This window comes from Rhinatrema bivittatum, chromosome 10 (assembly GCF_901001135.1).
Source record: "Rhinatrema bivittatum chromosome 10, aRhiBiv1.1, whole genome shotgun sequence".
NCBI classification, from domain to species: domain Eukaryota; kingdom Metazoa; phylum Chordata; class Amphibia; order Gymnophiona; family Rhinatrematidae; genus Rhinatrema; species Rhinatrema bivittatum.
The window spans coordinates 123,963,298-123,981,110 of record NC_042624.1 but is presented as its reverse complement, the minus strand read 5'-3'; the positions used below and the strand labels follow the sequence as shown (position 1 = coordinate 123,981,110).

General features: G+C 47.4%; 1 protein-coding gene across 6 annotated transcripts in view; it reads right to left on the bottom strand.

Moving 5' to 3' along the window:
* Positions 1 to 269: 269 nt before the first annotated feature.
* The window catches only part of NASP (nuclear autoantigenic sperm protein), a 77,184-nt gene continuing 59,640 nt past the window's right edge, over positions 270 to 17,813 (bottom strand). For 3 of the 6 annotated variants that reach the window (XR_003858920.1, XM_029617977.1, XM_029617981.1), the window contains 3 exons: positions 16,255 to 16,329; positions 675 to 809; positions 272 to 357 (listed from right to left, as the gene is read on the bottom strand). Coding sequence is in view for 5 of the 6 variants with exons in the window: in XM_029617977.1 (XP_029473837.1) it covers positions 304 to 357; positions 675 to 809; positions 16,255 to 16,329 (264 nt within the window). In the remaining variant the exon portion in view is untranslated. Of the gene's footprint in view, positions 358 to 659; positions 810 to 16,254; positions 16,330 to 17,813 lie in introns of those variants that run through there. The other 3 variants (XM_029617979.1, XM_029617978.1, XM_029617980.1) reach the window with 2 other exon arrangements.

Sequence of the window (17,813 nt, the reverse complement as noted above, 5' to 3'; positions counted from 1 at the left end):
GCATACAGGAGAGTGGCACTATGCGTGCACTCGCCCGCTCTCCCGCGATTTTACTGTCTCAGCCCCGGTGTGTGCTGATTAGGAGACTAAAATTTGTGTTTCTAGTTACAGTTTCCTCCAACCCTCCAGGCTTCAGAAATATTTTTCCATGTCTCAGGTCACTATTCAAAAACAAACAACATTTCCACTTTTGCTTCAATCTTTATTGAAGTTTTACAAAAATCCTCCTGTCCCAAAAAAAGTGAAAAAATACATTATGTACAAAAACCATGTTCCCCCCTCAGTAGATAAGATTCAGATCAGTCATGCAGTGCTTTCCACACTGCGCCTGGCTCTGGTCTGTGTCTGCTCCTTTGCCTACAAAGAAAGAAGTATCAGCTTCAATATTCGTGAGAGAAAGCAGTACTGCATGGATGTGGAGGGACAGCGTTACAGGCTCAGAGTCAGGATTAATCATTGCTGAAGTGGCAGCACAAGCACCTTGGAGCTCGAACAATCTTCCAAATACCATGCTCTGCATCACTCTTCCCTACAGAGGAAGGTCATTAATAGATGCAGCTAGAACGTCTCCGGGCCCTGTAGAGAGAGGCTTGCATGCACTGGGAGGGACTGAATACAGTTAGGTTAGTTTAAGGAAGGAAATGCTTATGAAACTCTGGTTTCTAACTGCCCACCTCTTCCATTTTTTCTGCCCCATCGTTTCCACTGGGTGCGGCAGCATCCCCACCACCTCCACCATTCACAACTGATTCCTGCTTAAGTTTCTTAGCTTCATTGTCTTTCCTGGGGCTCTCATCTTCTGGCTTCCTCTGCAGAAAAAATATTCAAGTCTTATGCACGGCTTTTCCTTCATCCAGAGAGATCAGATTTGTGAAGCCTGCACTTCAGGGATTTCCCACCTATGTTCCACAGAACAGGAGTCAGGGGAGTTGCCCATATTTACAGCAGGCTGACAGCTGCACATGCAAGATGGTCAGTCACTGACAATCTGGTAGATTACGGCAAACGAAACAATGTCCAGAGGACATTTTACCAACTGGCCATACAGCAAAGATTAATGCAATTACTCTGCCAGATGTTTTAACTATTAGAGACTCAAGGTTTATATAAAAGGCACAGATTAAAAAAAAGTGGCAATAAACTGCCCAATAAAGGCACAAAGATTAATGCATCTAACATCTTGCTAGATATGGAGAAAATTTAATCTTACCTGAAATTTCCTTTCCTTGATTCCAGCCAGACCAGTCCAGATACATGGGTTATGCTCCCCAGCTAGCAGATGGAGAAAGGTCTGCTGATATCACCCCTTATACGATCCCATGCTGCATTCAGCCTGCTAGTATTCACTGTGACAAGCTAAGCAAAAAGGTAAACTTGCCTTGCCAAGAATCACCTTCCCACATATAAACATCTGAGCCACAATTGCCTGGAATAGAACCACACATGTGGTCCCTGTTAAAATGTAACCAAAACTTTGCATTTCAGCAATCCTTGCAATCTGAGAACACTGGAAAATATCCAGAATAGAGAGACTTTGGCAGGTGAAGAGGGTTCTGGACTGATCTGGCTGGACTCAAGGAAGGAAGTCAGGTAAAATTGAAATTTCTCCTTCCTCTTTATCCAGCCAGACATATTGGACATACCTAAGCTATCACTCTTCTAGGCAAGACACTGCCAAACCTGCTCTCAAAACTGCCAAGTCAAATGCTGTTTCTTCCCTGGCTCTGATAATGCTCGGAAAAAGAATACAAAGATGACCAAGCTACCTTTGCAAACCTCCATTGGCAATGCCAAATGAAGCTCTGCCCACGATACACCTGTACACTGGTAAAGTGAGCTGTTTGCCCTTGTCTATATAGGTCACCCCTACCATCAACTTAAACCATAACGATGCCCTCAAAGCCTCTTCACCTTTCCTGGGACCACTGAGAAAAGAACAAAAATGATCCAACTTACTGAACTCATTTGTGACCTTCAAGTACCCAAGCAAAATCCTTGACATCTAAATAGCACAACTATAAACTTTCAGACAATCTGAGACATCAAGGCAGAAACTACTTTAGGACGGAATAGCAGCACTGTTCTGATAAATGTTGCCTCTGACAAGTCAGGAGATGTTCTCCACATGTCAACATCTGCCAGTATAAGATGTGACCTCAGGATCCATCAGGTTCTGCACATATGTAAGCGTGCCAAGGGAGTGGATATGGATGGTTGCGGCCATATGACTCAGCCTCAACATGTGCCAAGCTGATTCCTCCTGGTTCAGTCACTAATGACCACTGTGAAAGAGGTGCAAAGCAGCTCTGGCATGGCAGAAAGGCCCTGGCTTGAGTTGTGTCTAGCAGAGTTCCAAAGTCCAACTGAGGTGACAGACTGAGATGGGACTTTGGGTAGTTGAAAACAAACCCTAGTGACTCCAAAACCCTGATTGTCAAGTGCATGGACCAGATGGTCCCTGCCTGAGACTTGCTCTTGACCAGCCAATTGTCCAGATACAGGAAAACATGTACTTCCAGTGTATGGAGGTGCAACACCACAGCAGGCATTTTGTGAAGCCGTTCGGGCTCACATCTGCCCCATAAGTCAATACCTGGTACTGGAAGTGCAGTTTCCCCACCACAAAATCAGAGATACTTCCTGTGACCAGGGAAGATCTCAATATGGCTGTATGCACCCTTTAGGTAGAGGGAGCATAGTCCCCTTATTGTAAAAAAAAAAAAAAAAAAGGGGGGGGGATCAAGGTGTCCACAGAAACCATCTTGAACTTTTCTTTTATAAACTTGTTCAAGGCCCTCAGGGTCTAGGATGGGATGGAGTCCTGTTTTCTTTGGAATCAGGAAGAACTGAGTAGAATCCCATTTGTGGTACCTCCTAATGCACTGCTGGCCCCTAAACAGGCATGGAGGGCAATTTGACGAGATACCCAATAGGTTTAATTGGTACCTCTGGTAGATGGACAAAATACACTGGTCAGAGGTTACACTAGCCCACTGGTTTGAAAGGACTGCAGCCTGCCCCTGACTGGAGAGAATCCAGTTGCCTGTACCCAAGATGATGGTTTATGCTCCCTACAGCAGTCAAAACCCTATCCCCAAAGTTGACTGAGGAACTGACTGGGGCTTGGGGAGTTGGGCCACAGCATCCTTCACCATCTCCAAAGAAATTCTCTCCAGTACACAGCATGTCAAGTGAGTCGTTCCTGTATCTCTGGTCAGATCAGAGGCCTGCAGTCAGTCCTGCTGCAGAAACCTATGCAGTTTTGAAAACATTTGAGATTGCAGACCTTGTATTTTTCACACTCAAAACCCTTGTGCACCAGCGACATGGTGTCTTGCTGCTATTGAGGGCAGCTGCTCAGAAACCTCCTGCACCTGTTCCAGATGTCCCGTATTAGTTCACACAGAGCTGGCAGGCGATGCAGGCAATATGCATGGCACCTTGAACACCTTCCTCCCAAGAACGTCCAATGCTGTATGGTCTTTCCCCAGGGGTGGGTCCAAGAGCACTTGGCACTCTTGAGGGCAGATTTAACCACCTATTGGTGGGGCAGCTGACACTTATCGAATCCAGCAGCCTTTGGACAAGGTAAACCCTAGCTGCCTTCTTATTCACAGATACTGTGATGGGATGGTCCCAAATCCTCAGCCACACTAAGGATCTCAATCTATTGGGACCACCATAAGTCTCCTTAGGAGGCTCCATGAATTGAAGAACCTCAAGCATTTTGTGTCTCAGTCAAAAGCTAGAATAGGATGGCCTCCGCCATCACCCTGATAAGCCCTGTGCAGGTCATGTCCTCAAATGGAGGCTCTTTGCTCCTCTGGAGAAGGGTCTGAGAGAATTCAGATGGTCTATCTGATCATCCCCCCCCAGGGGTCATAGGGGCCCTCTTCCTCCTATATACCACAGGAGATGGGCCCTAGTGCTTGGCTGACATTCAGAGGTGCAGGTACCTCCAAATGGGGGGACTACCAGCCTTGGTATGGCTGCCAGCCTCAGTGGAGCTTCCTGCTCGGAAGAACTGGTAATGACCACTGTATTGATAGGGGGAGGCCTTTGTGCTCAGCAGGTAGAAGGGCTTGTGCTGTCCCAGAAACTGATGCCAGCTGGGTCGGTAAGGCAGCAATGTGTACATTGAGCTTCTCCAGAAGCTGTACGAGCACAGGCAACACCAGCACTGGTCTGGTGCCGCAGGACCAAAGCCCTGCAGTGCCCACTCCGCCAGCTGAACTCTACTCAAACTTTGTTGATGCTAACCCTGACTAGGAAAGGTGGCCAGATCTTCCTCAGACCTGTGAGAGGGATTGGTGGAGACCATTGCTGACCCCAGGCATTAGAGGTTTGGTGCTCCTTGCAACAGGACCACTTTGGGGGCATTGTGGCAAAACCCAGTGCATCCCTGGGCCCAGTACCATGCGACACTGACTGGTGTTTATGTTTTAGTCTTCCCTTAATGCTTTGTTTGGTCTTTCCCCAGTGCAGAGGACGATGAACCAAATGTCCTCAGCCTAGAGATAGACAATGGTCTGTCTCCAGCACCCTTATCCACCAGTGACAGACTGAACAGATGGTCCCACTGATGGTGATGGCATGGTGTCCATCGGTGCGGCTCAGAGGTCCTCTGATGCCAATGGCTCAGACTTTGACCCGAAGAGGTTGTCCATCTTGTCGAGTCAAAGCAGACATCCGTTTGGGGTCATCTGGGTGCAGGCATCAATGCAGGACGTCATGCGATGCTCCCAGGCAGATGTAAACCTCAAAGATCAGTGATAGGCATGGTCCTTGGCCACTGGGTGCATTGACTGAAGCCAGACATTTATTTTTAATTTTTATATACAGATGTTCCTGTATAGGATACATATCGTGTTTGATCTTGATGTGCCAGAACCAGGGTGAATGGCAAGAGTTTTTAATTGGTCCTTAGGGGGGGCCCGGGGGACATCTGTGAAAATGTTATGTCTCTGAGAAGGCCTGACTGAAAAGCTAAGTCTTGAGTTTCTTTTTGAAAACCAGCGGGCAAGGTTCTTGTCGAAGGTCCGGCGGGAGCGAGTTCCAAAGGGGAGGACCAGCTGTGGACAGGGCACGCTTCCTTAGTGAGGTTTTGGCGGATGGGGCAAAAAATGGGAAAAATATAGAATGACAGTAGCATTGATGGAAGACAGGCACTACCACCATGGGGGGCGGCGGAGGGAACTGATCACGAAAGGTAACTTACCTGAATGCTGAAAATCCTGACTGGTGACACTGAAAGGTACCGAGAGGGACCGAGTGATGGACTTTCAAAGAGATAGCAAAATAAACTGCAAAAAAAAGTTTTCTACAAGGCAAAAAGCCAAAAGTTTTAGAGCTCAATCCAACCATAATTCTTACAGCTCTGGGGGGGGGGGGGGGGGAAGACAGACTGAAGAGGGCCCTCATGTGGACACATGGAATAGGATATGATGTTTCTCACATTGGGCTCCATCTTTGTCACCCATGTGTCAGACTACCATCCTGCTTGTCTCAGGGAAACTGTACAGTATATGCATACAGCTTATATCTGTCAGAGACTAGCAAGAGTTTTACCTAATGGGGCTAGGTAGAGACTGAAAAGCACTGATGACTGGGCAGAGCCCTGTGGATGTCACACCATTTTGAACATTACCAATCTTTGCGAGACAGAGCCAGTTATGACATTCTCTCAAAGGATACAGGAGTTTCTGCACAGAATGACATAGGGAAACCAAACTTGTCTGAAATAGGATGAGAAAATCCCAGAGTGTAGCCATCTGATCTGAAGTCATTTTTGGTAAAATGCAGACAACCAACCTGTTTTCTGCACTGAAGGCTGGGTCCCCAAACCTTCCTTGGTGGACCCAACCATTGACTGCTGTGCCAGTGCCCACATCCTTAGTTCTCCTTTTACTGGGACAGCATCTGATTGATCAATGCTTACTTTTGGGATCCAAAGCAAAGAGAAACTTCTAGCCAGTGTGGCCTGTGAGGAGCTTTTAGGCTTATCCTCTGGTAACATGAGCTTCAAACTTCTCCAGTTCTTCCCCCCCTTGCCCTCTGCTATATTTAGATTCCTTAAGAACTGTGAAATAAGGGAGTTAAGCTCTTCATGACAGAGGCAAATCAGTCACTCTCTTCCAGGGGAATACTCACCCGCCCCCATCCAACTCTGAGACAAAAGATCTCCAAACCACGGGCTCTATCCTCTTCCTAATCCACCTCCATTTCCTTTCTGGCCCTCTTACACTCCAGAGGAGGTAAACCCACATAAGGCACTTAAGGATATCCCTGGGACTGAAGCACAGGCTGAGGAGACCCCATGGCCAAACTCTGTCCCATGCAGAATGCCTTTGATCCCTGCAGGCACTTAAACCTGGATGGTGCTGACTAGGTAGCCACCGAGTGTTTTATTGAGCTGCACCTTCCCAGCCAGTTTGCTAGCCGAGGCTGAGGCTCCTGAGATAGCTACAGCTGTGTCCCTTACCTTGGACAGCAAGGAAGTAGGTCAGGTCTGAAAAGTCTCCTTCCCACTGAAACAAAAATGGCTGCTGCAGTAGCAAGACTGCACTAATGTGCACCCTCTCCTCCATAAAATCCCCTCTTGATAGTATTTGCTGCACGCCACACATGATACAAAGCTGAGCTTTCTTCCTGTTCTCCTGAAGCGCTGCCCATGAAGCCTCCCAACCTCGGGACAAGAACTCCTGCAAACCAGAAGCAGCTGTGCAGAATGCTAGAGAGACTGCTTCATCAGATCAGGTTTTTGGGGGTCCCCCCCCCAGCTTTATAGAATCCATGAGAGAAGAGGAAACGTTACCCTAGAAGAGGTTACTCACAGCCTGCTGTCAAGGCTAGACTCTACGGAGGAGTCCATAGACACTCATCCCAATCATGGCATGTTCACCTCTCTGCTAAGGAGAACACTGGAGAGCTTAGAGCAACACAGGAGCCTCTAAGGGACGAGGCCAGCAAACCTCTCTCCATCTGCTGGCTGAGGAACATAACTCATGCAGCTAGACTAGACCAACTATATGAAAAAGAATCATTAGAGGTTCAAGATTTATTGAAAAAGGCATAAGAAACTGTCCTACAGATTTAAAAATTGTGACAAACTGCCCAATAAAAGGTAAGTGTGTCTTTTCACACCCAGTCTAATTTGCAGGCCTGTTCCTATTAATATTCGCCCAGCTCCCATCTCTTACACTTCCCTGGTTCCCCAGCATGGTAGTTTTGGATGAATTACCAGGAGGAAACGTCTGTGGACCTATCAGTACAGCCATGACCTTCCTGGGAATCCCAGCTGACTATCCCAATGTTGTCTCCCTAAGTATCTTCCCTAGTTGGCTAGGTCCTGCTGGCTCCCAGTGGAAAGGAAATCTAAACAGCAAGGAGAAAGCAGGATTTGTTGTTTTTATTACCATTAAACTTTATTTCTTGCTCTATTTTTTAGCCCGGCAATGAATCTGTCAAAATAGTTTACAACATACAAAAACATCCTAAATAAAAACTTCATCCCCAGGCATCATGCCCATTCTCCGGGTGGACCACCTATAAAATTATTAGATATTGTAAGTGATTTATTGCTACTGAACTTCATGAGCCAGCTCATGTCTCACCCTGTGCTGAAGGCGCTACAGACCGAAACCCAATCAAGGATAGTTCAAAACCTTAATGCCAAACCCAGCCTCACACCCGTTATTGCTTGCTGCTTCTTACCTGATAATTTCCTCAAGTCCAAACGCATGGGTTGTGTCCACCAACAAGCAGACTGAGTCAGATTAACAGTTATGTAAGCTCCCATGCTATCCTCAGCCTGCCAGTATCCTGTAATAAAGCTAAAAATGACATGAAAGAACTTACCTCCTCCAACCAAACCAGGGGGTTTCCAAGGAATAAGTGAAGATACCAAATTAGGATAAAAATAGATTAATATTCCCTTACCTTAGCCACTGAAAGTTTGGGTATTTATATACTTTCCAAAAAAAAAAATAAAACTGGAATACCACGTTTGGCAGATAAGAGGGTTCTGGACTGGTCTTAGACTCAAGGAAAGTATCAGATAAATACTTATTGCCTCCTTCCTCTCCATCCAGCCAGACCAGTCCAAGCATGAGATGTAGCCAAGCTATACCTTGACTGGGCAGGACACTGTCCAAAGCCACCGAACCAAAGGATGCCTCCTCCCTGTTTCGAACACTGATAAAGAATTACACAAGAATAAGAGGAATATCAGGTTGTCACTTTGTAACTTCATGAGAAAGCCAACTAAAGCTTGACCTGCTTGCATCCTGTTTGGGAGTGGTAGCTCTAAATGCAGGCCACATGGCTGTGAAAGCTTCATTTGTGTTGATTAGAATGTCCCTTTTTTAAATGACCCTGCATGGAGGACAAAGATCTGATCCCCTAAAATGTTCACCACAATCAAACTCTGCTACTCTGTTCCTTGGATGTGCAAACATGTCCTCAGGCAACTCTACAGAAGGAAGACACTACCCAGCTAAGGTGATAAAGCAAGTCACCTTTAGAAGGAAAAGAAAAATTACCTAATTTTCATTCCTGAACACCACAGACCAGTCCAGCAAGTGGGATTTACATCCCTTCCAGCAGATGGCAGAGATTAAAAACTTTTCACACACTGCTACATAACCGAGTGCGCCACCTGCAGTCCCTCAGTACCCAAGAAAACAGTGAAAACGAAGAACTCAAATGAACATGCCCTTATGGGAGGAAAAGAGAATGGATCGAGTCCCCTGAACTGGGACCCTCACATCCAAAAGGAAACAGAATCCCTTCATTCCCCATTGGCTCAACCCAGCTATCCACGTTAAGTTCTGCATTGTAAACCTACTGAAACCTATAGCAGTCTTTCAAAAGCAAGGGGATGGGCTTCTGTACTGGTTCTGTGGTATTCCAGGAATGTACCAGGTCTTCCTTTCCTGTTCATACCCCTGATCAATACAGATAAGTGGGATCTACCCAAGCTCCCCTATACTGGGTGGGAATCCGAAAGACTTGCAACACTTGCCCCAAGCGCTACCTCCTCTGGCTCCCAAACATCCAATTGGTGTTTGGTAAAAAGTGACGTGACGCGAAACCCATGTCACTGCTCTATAAATTTCCTGAGGCAACACCAGCTGACACAGGAGGCCGCATGCATCCCCTCTGGAATCGGACAGCCTTAGACACCTTACTTCCTTTCTTTGCCTTGCTACACAAGAAACAGATCTGACTGCTGAAAAGTTTACCGACCTTCGGGTACTGCAATAGCATCCTACGAACATTTGGTAAGGGAAGCTCCTTCACCTGCAGTTTGGCTGACAAATGCAGAAATGTCAACCGTCTGGTTGAGATGAAAGGCAGCGAATGCAAGACCCACAGACCATAATCCATAAGAAGAGATGTACAAAACGAAGCCTAAAGCTCGGAAATCTGCCTGGCTGAGCAGATCGTACCCAGTGCAGACAAGCCCTTTGCATAAGGCTGCCACCGATTGATCTTCAGTTTCTGGTCTTGGGCATCCTTCAGGGTGGACGACCCTGCTACTGGGACATTGTCTTCTTGGTCACTGCTGGGACTGAGGCATTATCTTAGGAAGCATCAGGAACTCCAAGGTCTCCTCTGGCAAGGGATACAAGGACACTGCCATTGCCTACCTCGAGACCTGCCTCAAAAGTACCCCCACTCCCAGCTTTTTCACTTTCTTAGTGAAGGAAAATCCTTTCCAGGGCCACCAAGCAGCCCCTCCAGTACCAGGGCCACCCCTTCATTACATCAGATTCCCGAAGTGACCTTAATCCCCATTTCTGACAGAACATGGGAAATGAGGCCACAGCTCCTCATTCCTGCAAAAATCAGACAATCCTAGGGTCATCCCCTTCTGTGACCAGAAGCTCCTCTGGGTCAGACATCCTTATCCACATCTGGCAATACCTCCATGGAGTCATCCCCTGTGTCACCATCAGGGTCCCCCCATGATCCTCAGGTAGTTTGTTGGAACCCTTCGAATCCACTGAAAATGCCTTATCAGTCGGACATCCAAGGCCCAGGTGACAGAATACCCCCAGACCTTTCTTGTGGGGTCACTTTAGGTCTTTGTGGGGTGTTTAGGCTTCTGGGTCAGTGAGTTTACTCCGTACTCCTCTCTTGGCCAGATAGGCCCTTATGCAGTAGCAGGACAAATTCCATCGAAATCAGACTTGCTACCCCTATCCTCAACAAGCGAGCTCCCAGCTTCTTGATCCTCCAATGTGTCTGGCACCACCAGTGACAGTGGAAGAGGAGAGTCCCTGGACTCCCTTTACAGATGCCTTTCTGCTGTGTTTACCTAAAGTGGCCACCATGCTTTTGACCCCACTAGGAGCCCTGCTGACCAGGGGGCCTTGCCTACCTTCTGCCACCTCCAGAGGATCATCCTCCTTCCCTGGAGAGACAGCCCAAGCAAAGCACTGCTGCATTTAGGCACGTGCATATCAGGCTGCATGCCAGTCTGACATCCTCACTCCATGGCTGTCGCCATGCTGACAGCGTGCATGGCACGTCTATTCTGCAGTCCCTGCTGTGGTCACTGAGCAGGCCGCCGCTGCAATTCACCCCATCTTTGAGCTGCAGCTCGCTCAATGCTGGCACTTCTATCACCCCTGTGCATGCACTGCACAGCCTGATCAGCCTAATGCACAGTCAATCTTGGAAGCTCAACACAGATGTATTCCAAGTATTAGGAAAGATGGAAAAAAGGCTTAAAAAAAAACCACTAGCATGGTGAATCTAACTGGATGCCCATGAAACACCAGACCCTGCCTCAGCAGACCTGGAGTTCAAGGTAAAAAAAAAGGTACTCTCATCCAACTGTGGACCAAAGCCGCCTTGATCAATTAACCACTACCAGAGCTACAGACCCTTGAAGTCTGAATATCTGATGCAGGAGACAGAGGTCATGAAGGAAATACAAAGTATCTGCAACTGATTAAGACTGAACTAAGGGCTCCAGCCTGGACAATCTTTCTATATTTGCATTCCTGTCAGATGCCATTAAGTAACACCAGCTCCCCTCACCGCACCACAATGTGATGTAATGTCCTTTAGAATTACCAATGCTCGAGATCCAGAACGTGGCTGAGATAGCTTGAACCTTCCCTACCCCAGGAACGTGATGCACCACTAGCACTGGAGAAGTTACTTACCTGATAATTACGTTTTCCTTAGTAACTTCATATCCCCCCTCAGCCGTCTTCTCCAAACTGAACAGCCCTAACTTTAGCCTTTCCTCATAGGGGAGCTGTTCCATGCTGCACTGGAGAAAGTGCAGAGAAGGGAGACCAAAATATGGGGCATGGAACAGCTGCCCTATGAGGCAAGGCTAAAGTTAGGGCTGTTCAGTTTGGAGAAGAGACAACTGAGGGGGGGGATATGATAGAGGTCTACAAAATCATGAAGTGATTAACAAGTTAATGTAAATTGGTTTATTCAGAAAAAGGAATAGGGGGAACTCTATGAAGTTAGCAAGTAGCTCATTTAAAACAAATCTAAAAAAAGGGGTTTTTTTTACTCAGCATATAGTTAAACTCGACTTTATTGCCAGGGGATGTGGTTTCAGCAGTTACTGGGTTTAAAAAAAGTTTGGATAAGTTCCTAGAGATTAAGTCCATAGACTGCTATTACAGTAATTTATAAGCAATAGTAGCTTGTGATCTAATGTTTGGGTACTTGCCAGGTACTTGTGACTTGGATTGGCCTCTGTTGGAAACAGGATGCTGGGTTTGCTGGACCCTTGGTCTGACCCAGTATGGCATCTTCTTATGTTCTCTTCATTTGTGCCATCTGGGTCCCTGCCAGGGATACCCTTGGTAAGGTGAGGAATACCTCAGGGTCTGCTGGTAGGAATGTGGGAGGGAGGGGATACCGCCCGAGGTTCCATCTGGACCAGGGCAAGTGAGGCAGTAGACTGCTTTTACAAAGGCTTGTAGCCCCTGGGAAAAACCCCACTCCACTCAGGAAAAGGCAGCCAGGGGGCACTAGGTGGGGACCAGTTGAATTTCCCTCTCCCACAGATGATCCAGTCAAGGGGATACTGAAGTCCAGCGTACTTCAAGTTAAGTCCGTGACAACCCCATAATCTAATGGGAGCAAAGTCCGAGGAGGCCAATTGTCCTTGGGTTTCCTCACAGGGCTGACATAAGAGTCCAGGTCCAACTGTGAGGCTCTAATATGGCAAGCATTGTAGAGAACTAGGCACTTAGGTTTTCTAAATGTATGCGTACAAAAGTTCGAATGTCTGGGTGAGGTGCATGCCCAGCTCTTCCTGTATTGCGCGCTTTAAAAGATGTGAGGGTAGGTATGCGTCTGACCTATGGTCAATATGGCACACAGAAAAAGATGGCACCACTGTGGCCTACCATGCCTAGCCCAGTGGGGGCTGCTCAACCCCCCTTATCCCCAATGGAAGCAGGAATGACGTCAATATGGCATGCCCAGGGAAGCCGTACTGCAACTCCCACCAAGTCTCTGTACCAGGAGGTAAATTTTACAAATAACCCTTGCTGCAGTTCCATATTAAGAGCTGCCACCCAGGAAAGAGATCTAGGCGTCATAGTGGATAATTCTTTAAGTCGTCGGCTCAGTGTGCTGCAGCAGTCAAAAAGCAAACAGAATGTTGGGAATTATTAGAAAGGGAATGGTTAATAGAACGGAAAATGTCATAATGCCTCTGTATCACTCCATGGTGAGACCGCACCTTGAATACTGTACAATTCTGATCGCCGCATCTCAAAAGATTAATTGCGATGGAGAAGGTACAGAAAAGGACAACCAAAATGATTAGGGGAGCTGTTCCATCCCCTCTATGAGGAAAGGCTGAAGAGGTTAGGGCTGTTCAGCTTGGAGAAGAGACGGCTGAGGGGGGATATGATAGAGGTCTTTAAGATCATGAGAGGTCTTGAACGAGTAGATGTGACTGTTTACACTTTTGAATAATAGAAGGACTAGGGGGCACTCCATGAAGTTAGCAAGTAGCACATTTAAGACTAATCGGAGAAAATTCTCACTCAACGCACAATAAAGCTCTGGAATTTGTTGCCAGAGGAGGTGGTTAGTGCAGTTAGTGTAGCTGGGTTTAAAAAAGGATTGGATAAGTTCTTGGAGGAGAAGTCCATTAACTGCTATTAATCAAGTTTACTAAGGGAATAGCCACTGCTATTAATTGCATCAGTAGCATGGGACCTTCTTAGTGTTTGGGTAATTGCCAGGTTCTTATGGCCTGGATTGGCCTCTGTTGGAAACAGGATGCTGGGCTTGATGGACCCTGGGTCTGACCCAGCATGGCAGGTTCTTATCTTCTTATGTAGGTGGCCACACTAAGTGTCAGTAAAGCTTTTCTTCTGTCTTCATCTGCTAGCAGAGAGGCAAAACCCAGGAGTCTGGACTGATCTGGGGTATGAACAGGTGCTTCCCCCCCCCCACAGCTGAACACTGCACCTCCCAAAGGAAACACTATGGAGGACCACTGGGAATAGGGCGCCTAGGCTATGTAAAACAAGGGGCAAATCCCCCTAGGCCCCCACAAGAGTAAGGAGACAGGGACTGTCTCCTGTGAAAGCAATCCACAAAGTTCAAACAAACTCCTTTTCTTTTTAAATCAATAAAGGATAAATACTTGCTTGATCCAGTGTTAGAAGTAAAGGTAGAAAGAATCCCCAAAGGGACAAAGAATAAAGCAAACAGGGAACCACAGGGTGAGCTGCCTGCACCTGCTGGAGTCAGACAAATGCTGAAGGGCTGCAGGGCAGGCTGTCCTCATATAGGATACCCTTTCAGTTCTGGTCTGTTTCCACCTGCTGGACAGGAGGCTCAACCCACAGTCTGGACTGATCTGGGTACTTACAGGGAATGGCTCGTAGCGTGAAACTGCTGCACATAGCTGCCCGGACCCCTAGGGCGGAAACCTCAAATCTTAAGTTGCAACTCCAATTTGAGATCCTGCAAATCCTTCAGGGCAGTGGCTCCTGTTACCGGGATGGTGGTTCTCGTGGTCACTGCAGAGACTGCAGTGTCCACCTTAGGGAGGTCCGGCACTTCCTCCGGAATCGGGTATAACTTGTCCATAGGCTGACTTACCTTTACACCAAGGCCCGGAGTGTCCCACTCCTTAAACAAAAGATCCGTAACTGACATATGAAACGGAAAGGATCGAGCTGGACTCCTGAGCCACACCATCACCAGATCCATAGCCCTAAACCATGAGTCCTCCAGAAGAACCTCAATGCCCGGCTCCTCCAGAATGGCCAGGATAAGAGGACCTAGTTCATCCCTTCTGAACAGGTAGACCACTCGGGATCATCGCCCTCCACTAGAGACGTACTCACTGGCTTGGCCAACTAGAGCTGGTAATCCTGATCCGCATCCAGTCCCTCACCAAGGGCTTGCAGAGGAGACTCCCCTTCATCTGCACTGTCCGTACGTGAACTGTCCACCGGACCAGAGACTGGAGGGGGCATTTGGCCTTGGGGGCTTCTATGCCACTATGTGACTTGGTACGTTTGTGAAGTGATGTGTCCCAGCCTCCATAGATGCCGGGACCTCACGGGGTACCTTAGTACTCTGGCTCTTTGCTGCTTTCCGTGCTTTGAAGGGTTTTTGCAGCAACAAATCAAAATCTGAGAATGAGGAAGACTCATCCGAGTCTTTCCCTGTTCCTCCTCAGAGGAAGAGATCTGAGCTGCCAGCAAGTCCCCCCCCCCCCCCCCCCGTCCTCCACCAGGGGCAGCAGGTCATGGCGAAAGAGGTGGTGGGAGCTCCCCTCCCCCAGGGCAGCCTTCTCCTGCTCCCTGAACGGTCGCAGTAAGGCTTCAGTACCTGCGCTGAGGAGAAAAGGGTCCCGAGGCTGCCGCAGCAATTCTGCCCTCCCAGGGTCCCTGCCTGCTCTAGAGCTGCTGTGATGCAATTTCGCCGGAATCTGCTTCCCCGAAGAGCCTTCCCCTCCCGACAAGCACCAGGTACAAACTCCGGCCTCTAGGCTGCACCATGCAACATGATCCCCGAGCTAAATTAGGATTGGGGCCCAAAAAAAGAACCATGCGACCAAGACAACCCCCCCGGGGAGCTCGTTGGAACCCTAAAGGACGGCGAAAACTGCGTCAGAAGGAAGGCGGGCCGAAAGAGACCGCTAGGCCGGCTCAGAAATTAAATAAATCACCTCAGCATTGTTTTTTCCTGTGTGCAGATCTTCAGGGGGTGAGTGAACCGGGCTCCCCGGTATCACCCTCAGCCGCAGGCAGTTACAGGGCTCCTAACCCTCTGCTACCAGGGAGGAATGGTCCCCATCAGGACCTAGCAACCCCCTGGGAGGCTTAAAGAGATATCTTCTGGGGTTTTTTGTTTTTTTTTTTACTAAATCCTTGTCTAAGATTTCCGAAGGAACGAATACCAATAAACTAAAAACCTAACACCAAACCCAGACTAAAGGTTTTGCACCTCCAGCATCTGCTGGAGACAGAAATACTGACAGACTAGGTGGCACCTCAGGAGTATAGGACAGAGTCCGTTAAAACGTCTGTCTCCATCTGCTAGAGGGGAGGCAAAACCCAGGATTCTGGATTGATCTGGGTACTTACAGGGAACATGCTGTCACCTCAGGAACTAAAGCAGTGCTCTGATTTTATTTTTCACACTACTACAAGCATTCCCCAGTAGGGAGATGCATGTTCACCATCTGGAGATAGAATACAGATGAGCTGATAGGGCAGGGCTTTGTGTCTTACATCAGCAAGTCCATTCTACTCTGTCTCCATCTGCTGGTAGAGGTGTATAACCCTGCCTGACTGCAGAGGAATAGGATACAGAACAATATAGAATGAAATGTGCAGCCCAAACCAAATCCTTGGAAGCCCCCTGGCCTAAGGCCATGCTCAATTGGGGGAGGAAGCACAAGGCTTTCCCCACAGGAGCTGCCCTTCCAATCCTTGTAAAAAAAACAGCCTAACTAGGCCTCATCTCAGAGCATGGGACAATCTATCATCTGCTAGACAATACTGGCAGGCTCAGGGTAACATGGGAGCTTCTACCTGGGTGGACATAACCCATACGGGCTGCTGAGGAAGGAACCATTTTCTTCCAATAAGCTGGTCCATATCAGAAAGCTTAATACTGCATCATTAGCTCTAACTTACTAATGCTCTCATTAGCTTGAGGCACCCTGTACAGATTTTCAAATCATGCTCTATAGTTATTCTGCAGCTGGGCCAATAAGGAGGCATCACTACACACCTTTTTCCTGACAAGATGAGAAATGTCTGAAGCACCATTTGATGAAGCTGCTCCATCTGCTCTTTTCATGGGAATCTGTTGAGGAGAAAGAATACAATCAAACAAACAGTCAGCATCAGAAGTCACTATTTTTAAGTGCCTTTACCAAAAAGGCCCATGAAGTTAATGGCACTGCAATACAGGGTGGATACAAAGTGTAAAAATGATTTTAAATGAGGTTTAGTATTTTTATTTTAAGAGTTAATTAGATCTCAAACATGAGGAAACTAAACAGTCTTAAAAAAAACAAAAAACACCACAAATGGCTATCACCTGCTAAACATAGGAATTCCAGTTTTTCTGTTTCATGAAAAAATGGTTCTAGTCTAAGAACTATTCCTTACCTGCTAATTTTCGTTCCTGTAGTACCATGGATCAGTCCAGACTGTGGGTTGTTCCCCCCCCTACCAGCAGATGGAGTCAGAGCAAAAACTGAGAGGGTGCTCTCATAAGCTGGGGCGCCCTCTGTAATCCTTCAGTATAAAGTATAACAAAGCCAGAAAGAAAACCTTGGATGGATCAATACAAATTGAACTATAACCACCCGTAGAAATGCAACTTGCAACAAGAACTTAGTCAGTCCTATACCTGCCCTGAAAAGATTGACAGTTGAGCTGAAGAGTGTTTCCCCACAAAAAACTCCAAAGAATCTTAGGGTGGGTGTCTGGACTGACCCATGGTACTACAGGAAAGAAAGGAATAATTTTCTTTTCCCTGTAGGTACCAGGATCAGTCCAGACCATGGGATGTACCAAAGCTTCCCTAAGTAGGGTGGGCTACTGATAGCCCAGCTTGAATGACCTGAGCTCCAAAAGAGCCCCCGACTGGTGGTTGAAGATTCAAGCAATAGTGACGCGCAAAAGTGTGCAACAACTTCCAGGTAGCTGCTCTGCAAATCTGTGGAGAGACCGCTCTGCTTGAGCCTGGAGCAAATGAGCCTTTATACCGTCTGGCGGTGGATGCCCAGCGCCAACATATGCAGTAGAAATTGATTCCTTGAGCCAGCAGGCAATGGTGGTTTTAGAAGCCTCGTTTCCCCTTCTTGGGACCACTCCAGAGGACAAAGGTGATCGGACAAACAGAAGTCATTGGTCGCCTCCAGGTATCGAAGGAGAATGCGCTTGATATTGAGGTGTCTTAAGGTCCTTGGACTCCGTCCTGGAATGATGGTAGTTCCACTGACTGATTCAAATTAAGAGATGAGAACACTTTTTGTAGAAATGATGGTACAGTACACAAGGATACTCCTGAATCTGTGAAACGTAGGTAAGGCTTGTATATAGGCCTTAAGCCTGAGCTGTGTATTTCCTGACTTTGCTGGCAACATATTTCGCAACCATGTGCTTTGGCAAGCTCAGTACCGGAAGAAGCCAACACCCCAGAGACGATACCTGATTGGACTATAAAGTAACGTTCATAATTGGATATTAGCAGAAGATAATACACCCAGGATGCGCATCAATGTATTTCTATTGGACAATGAAAAAAGTTTAAAAACTCCAGCCCGAGGGCTCCGCATT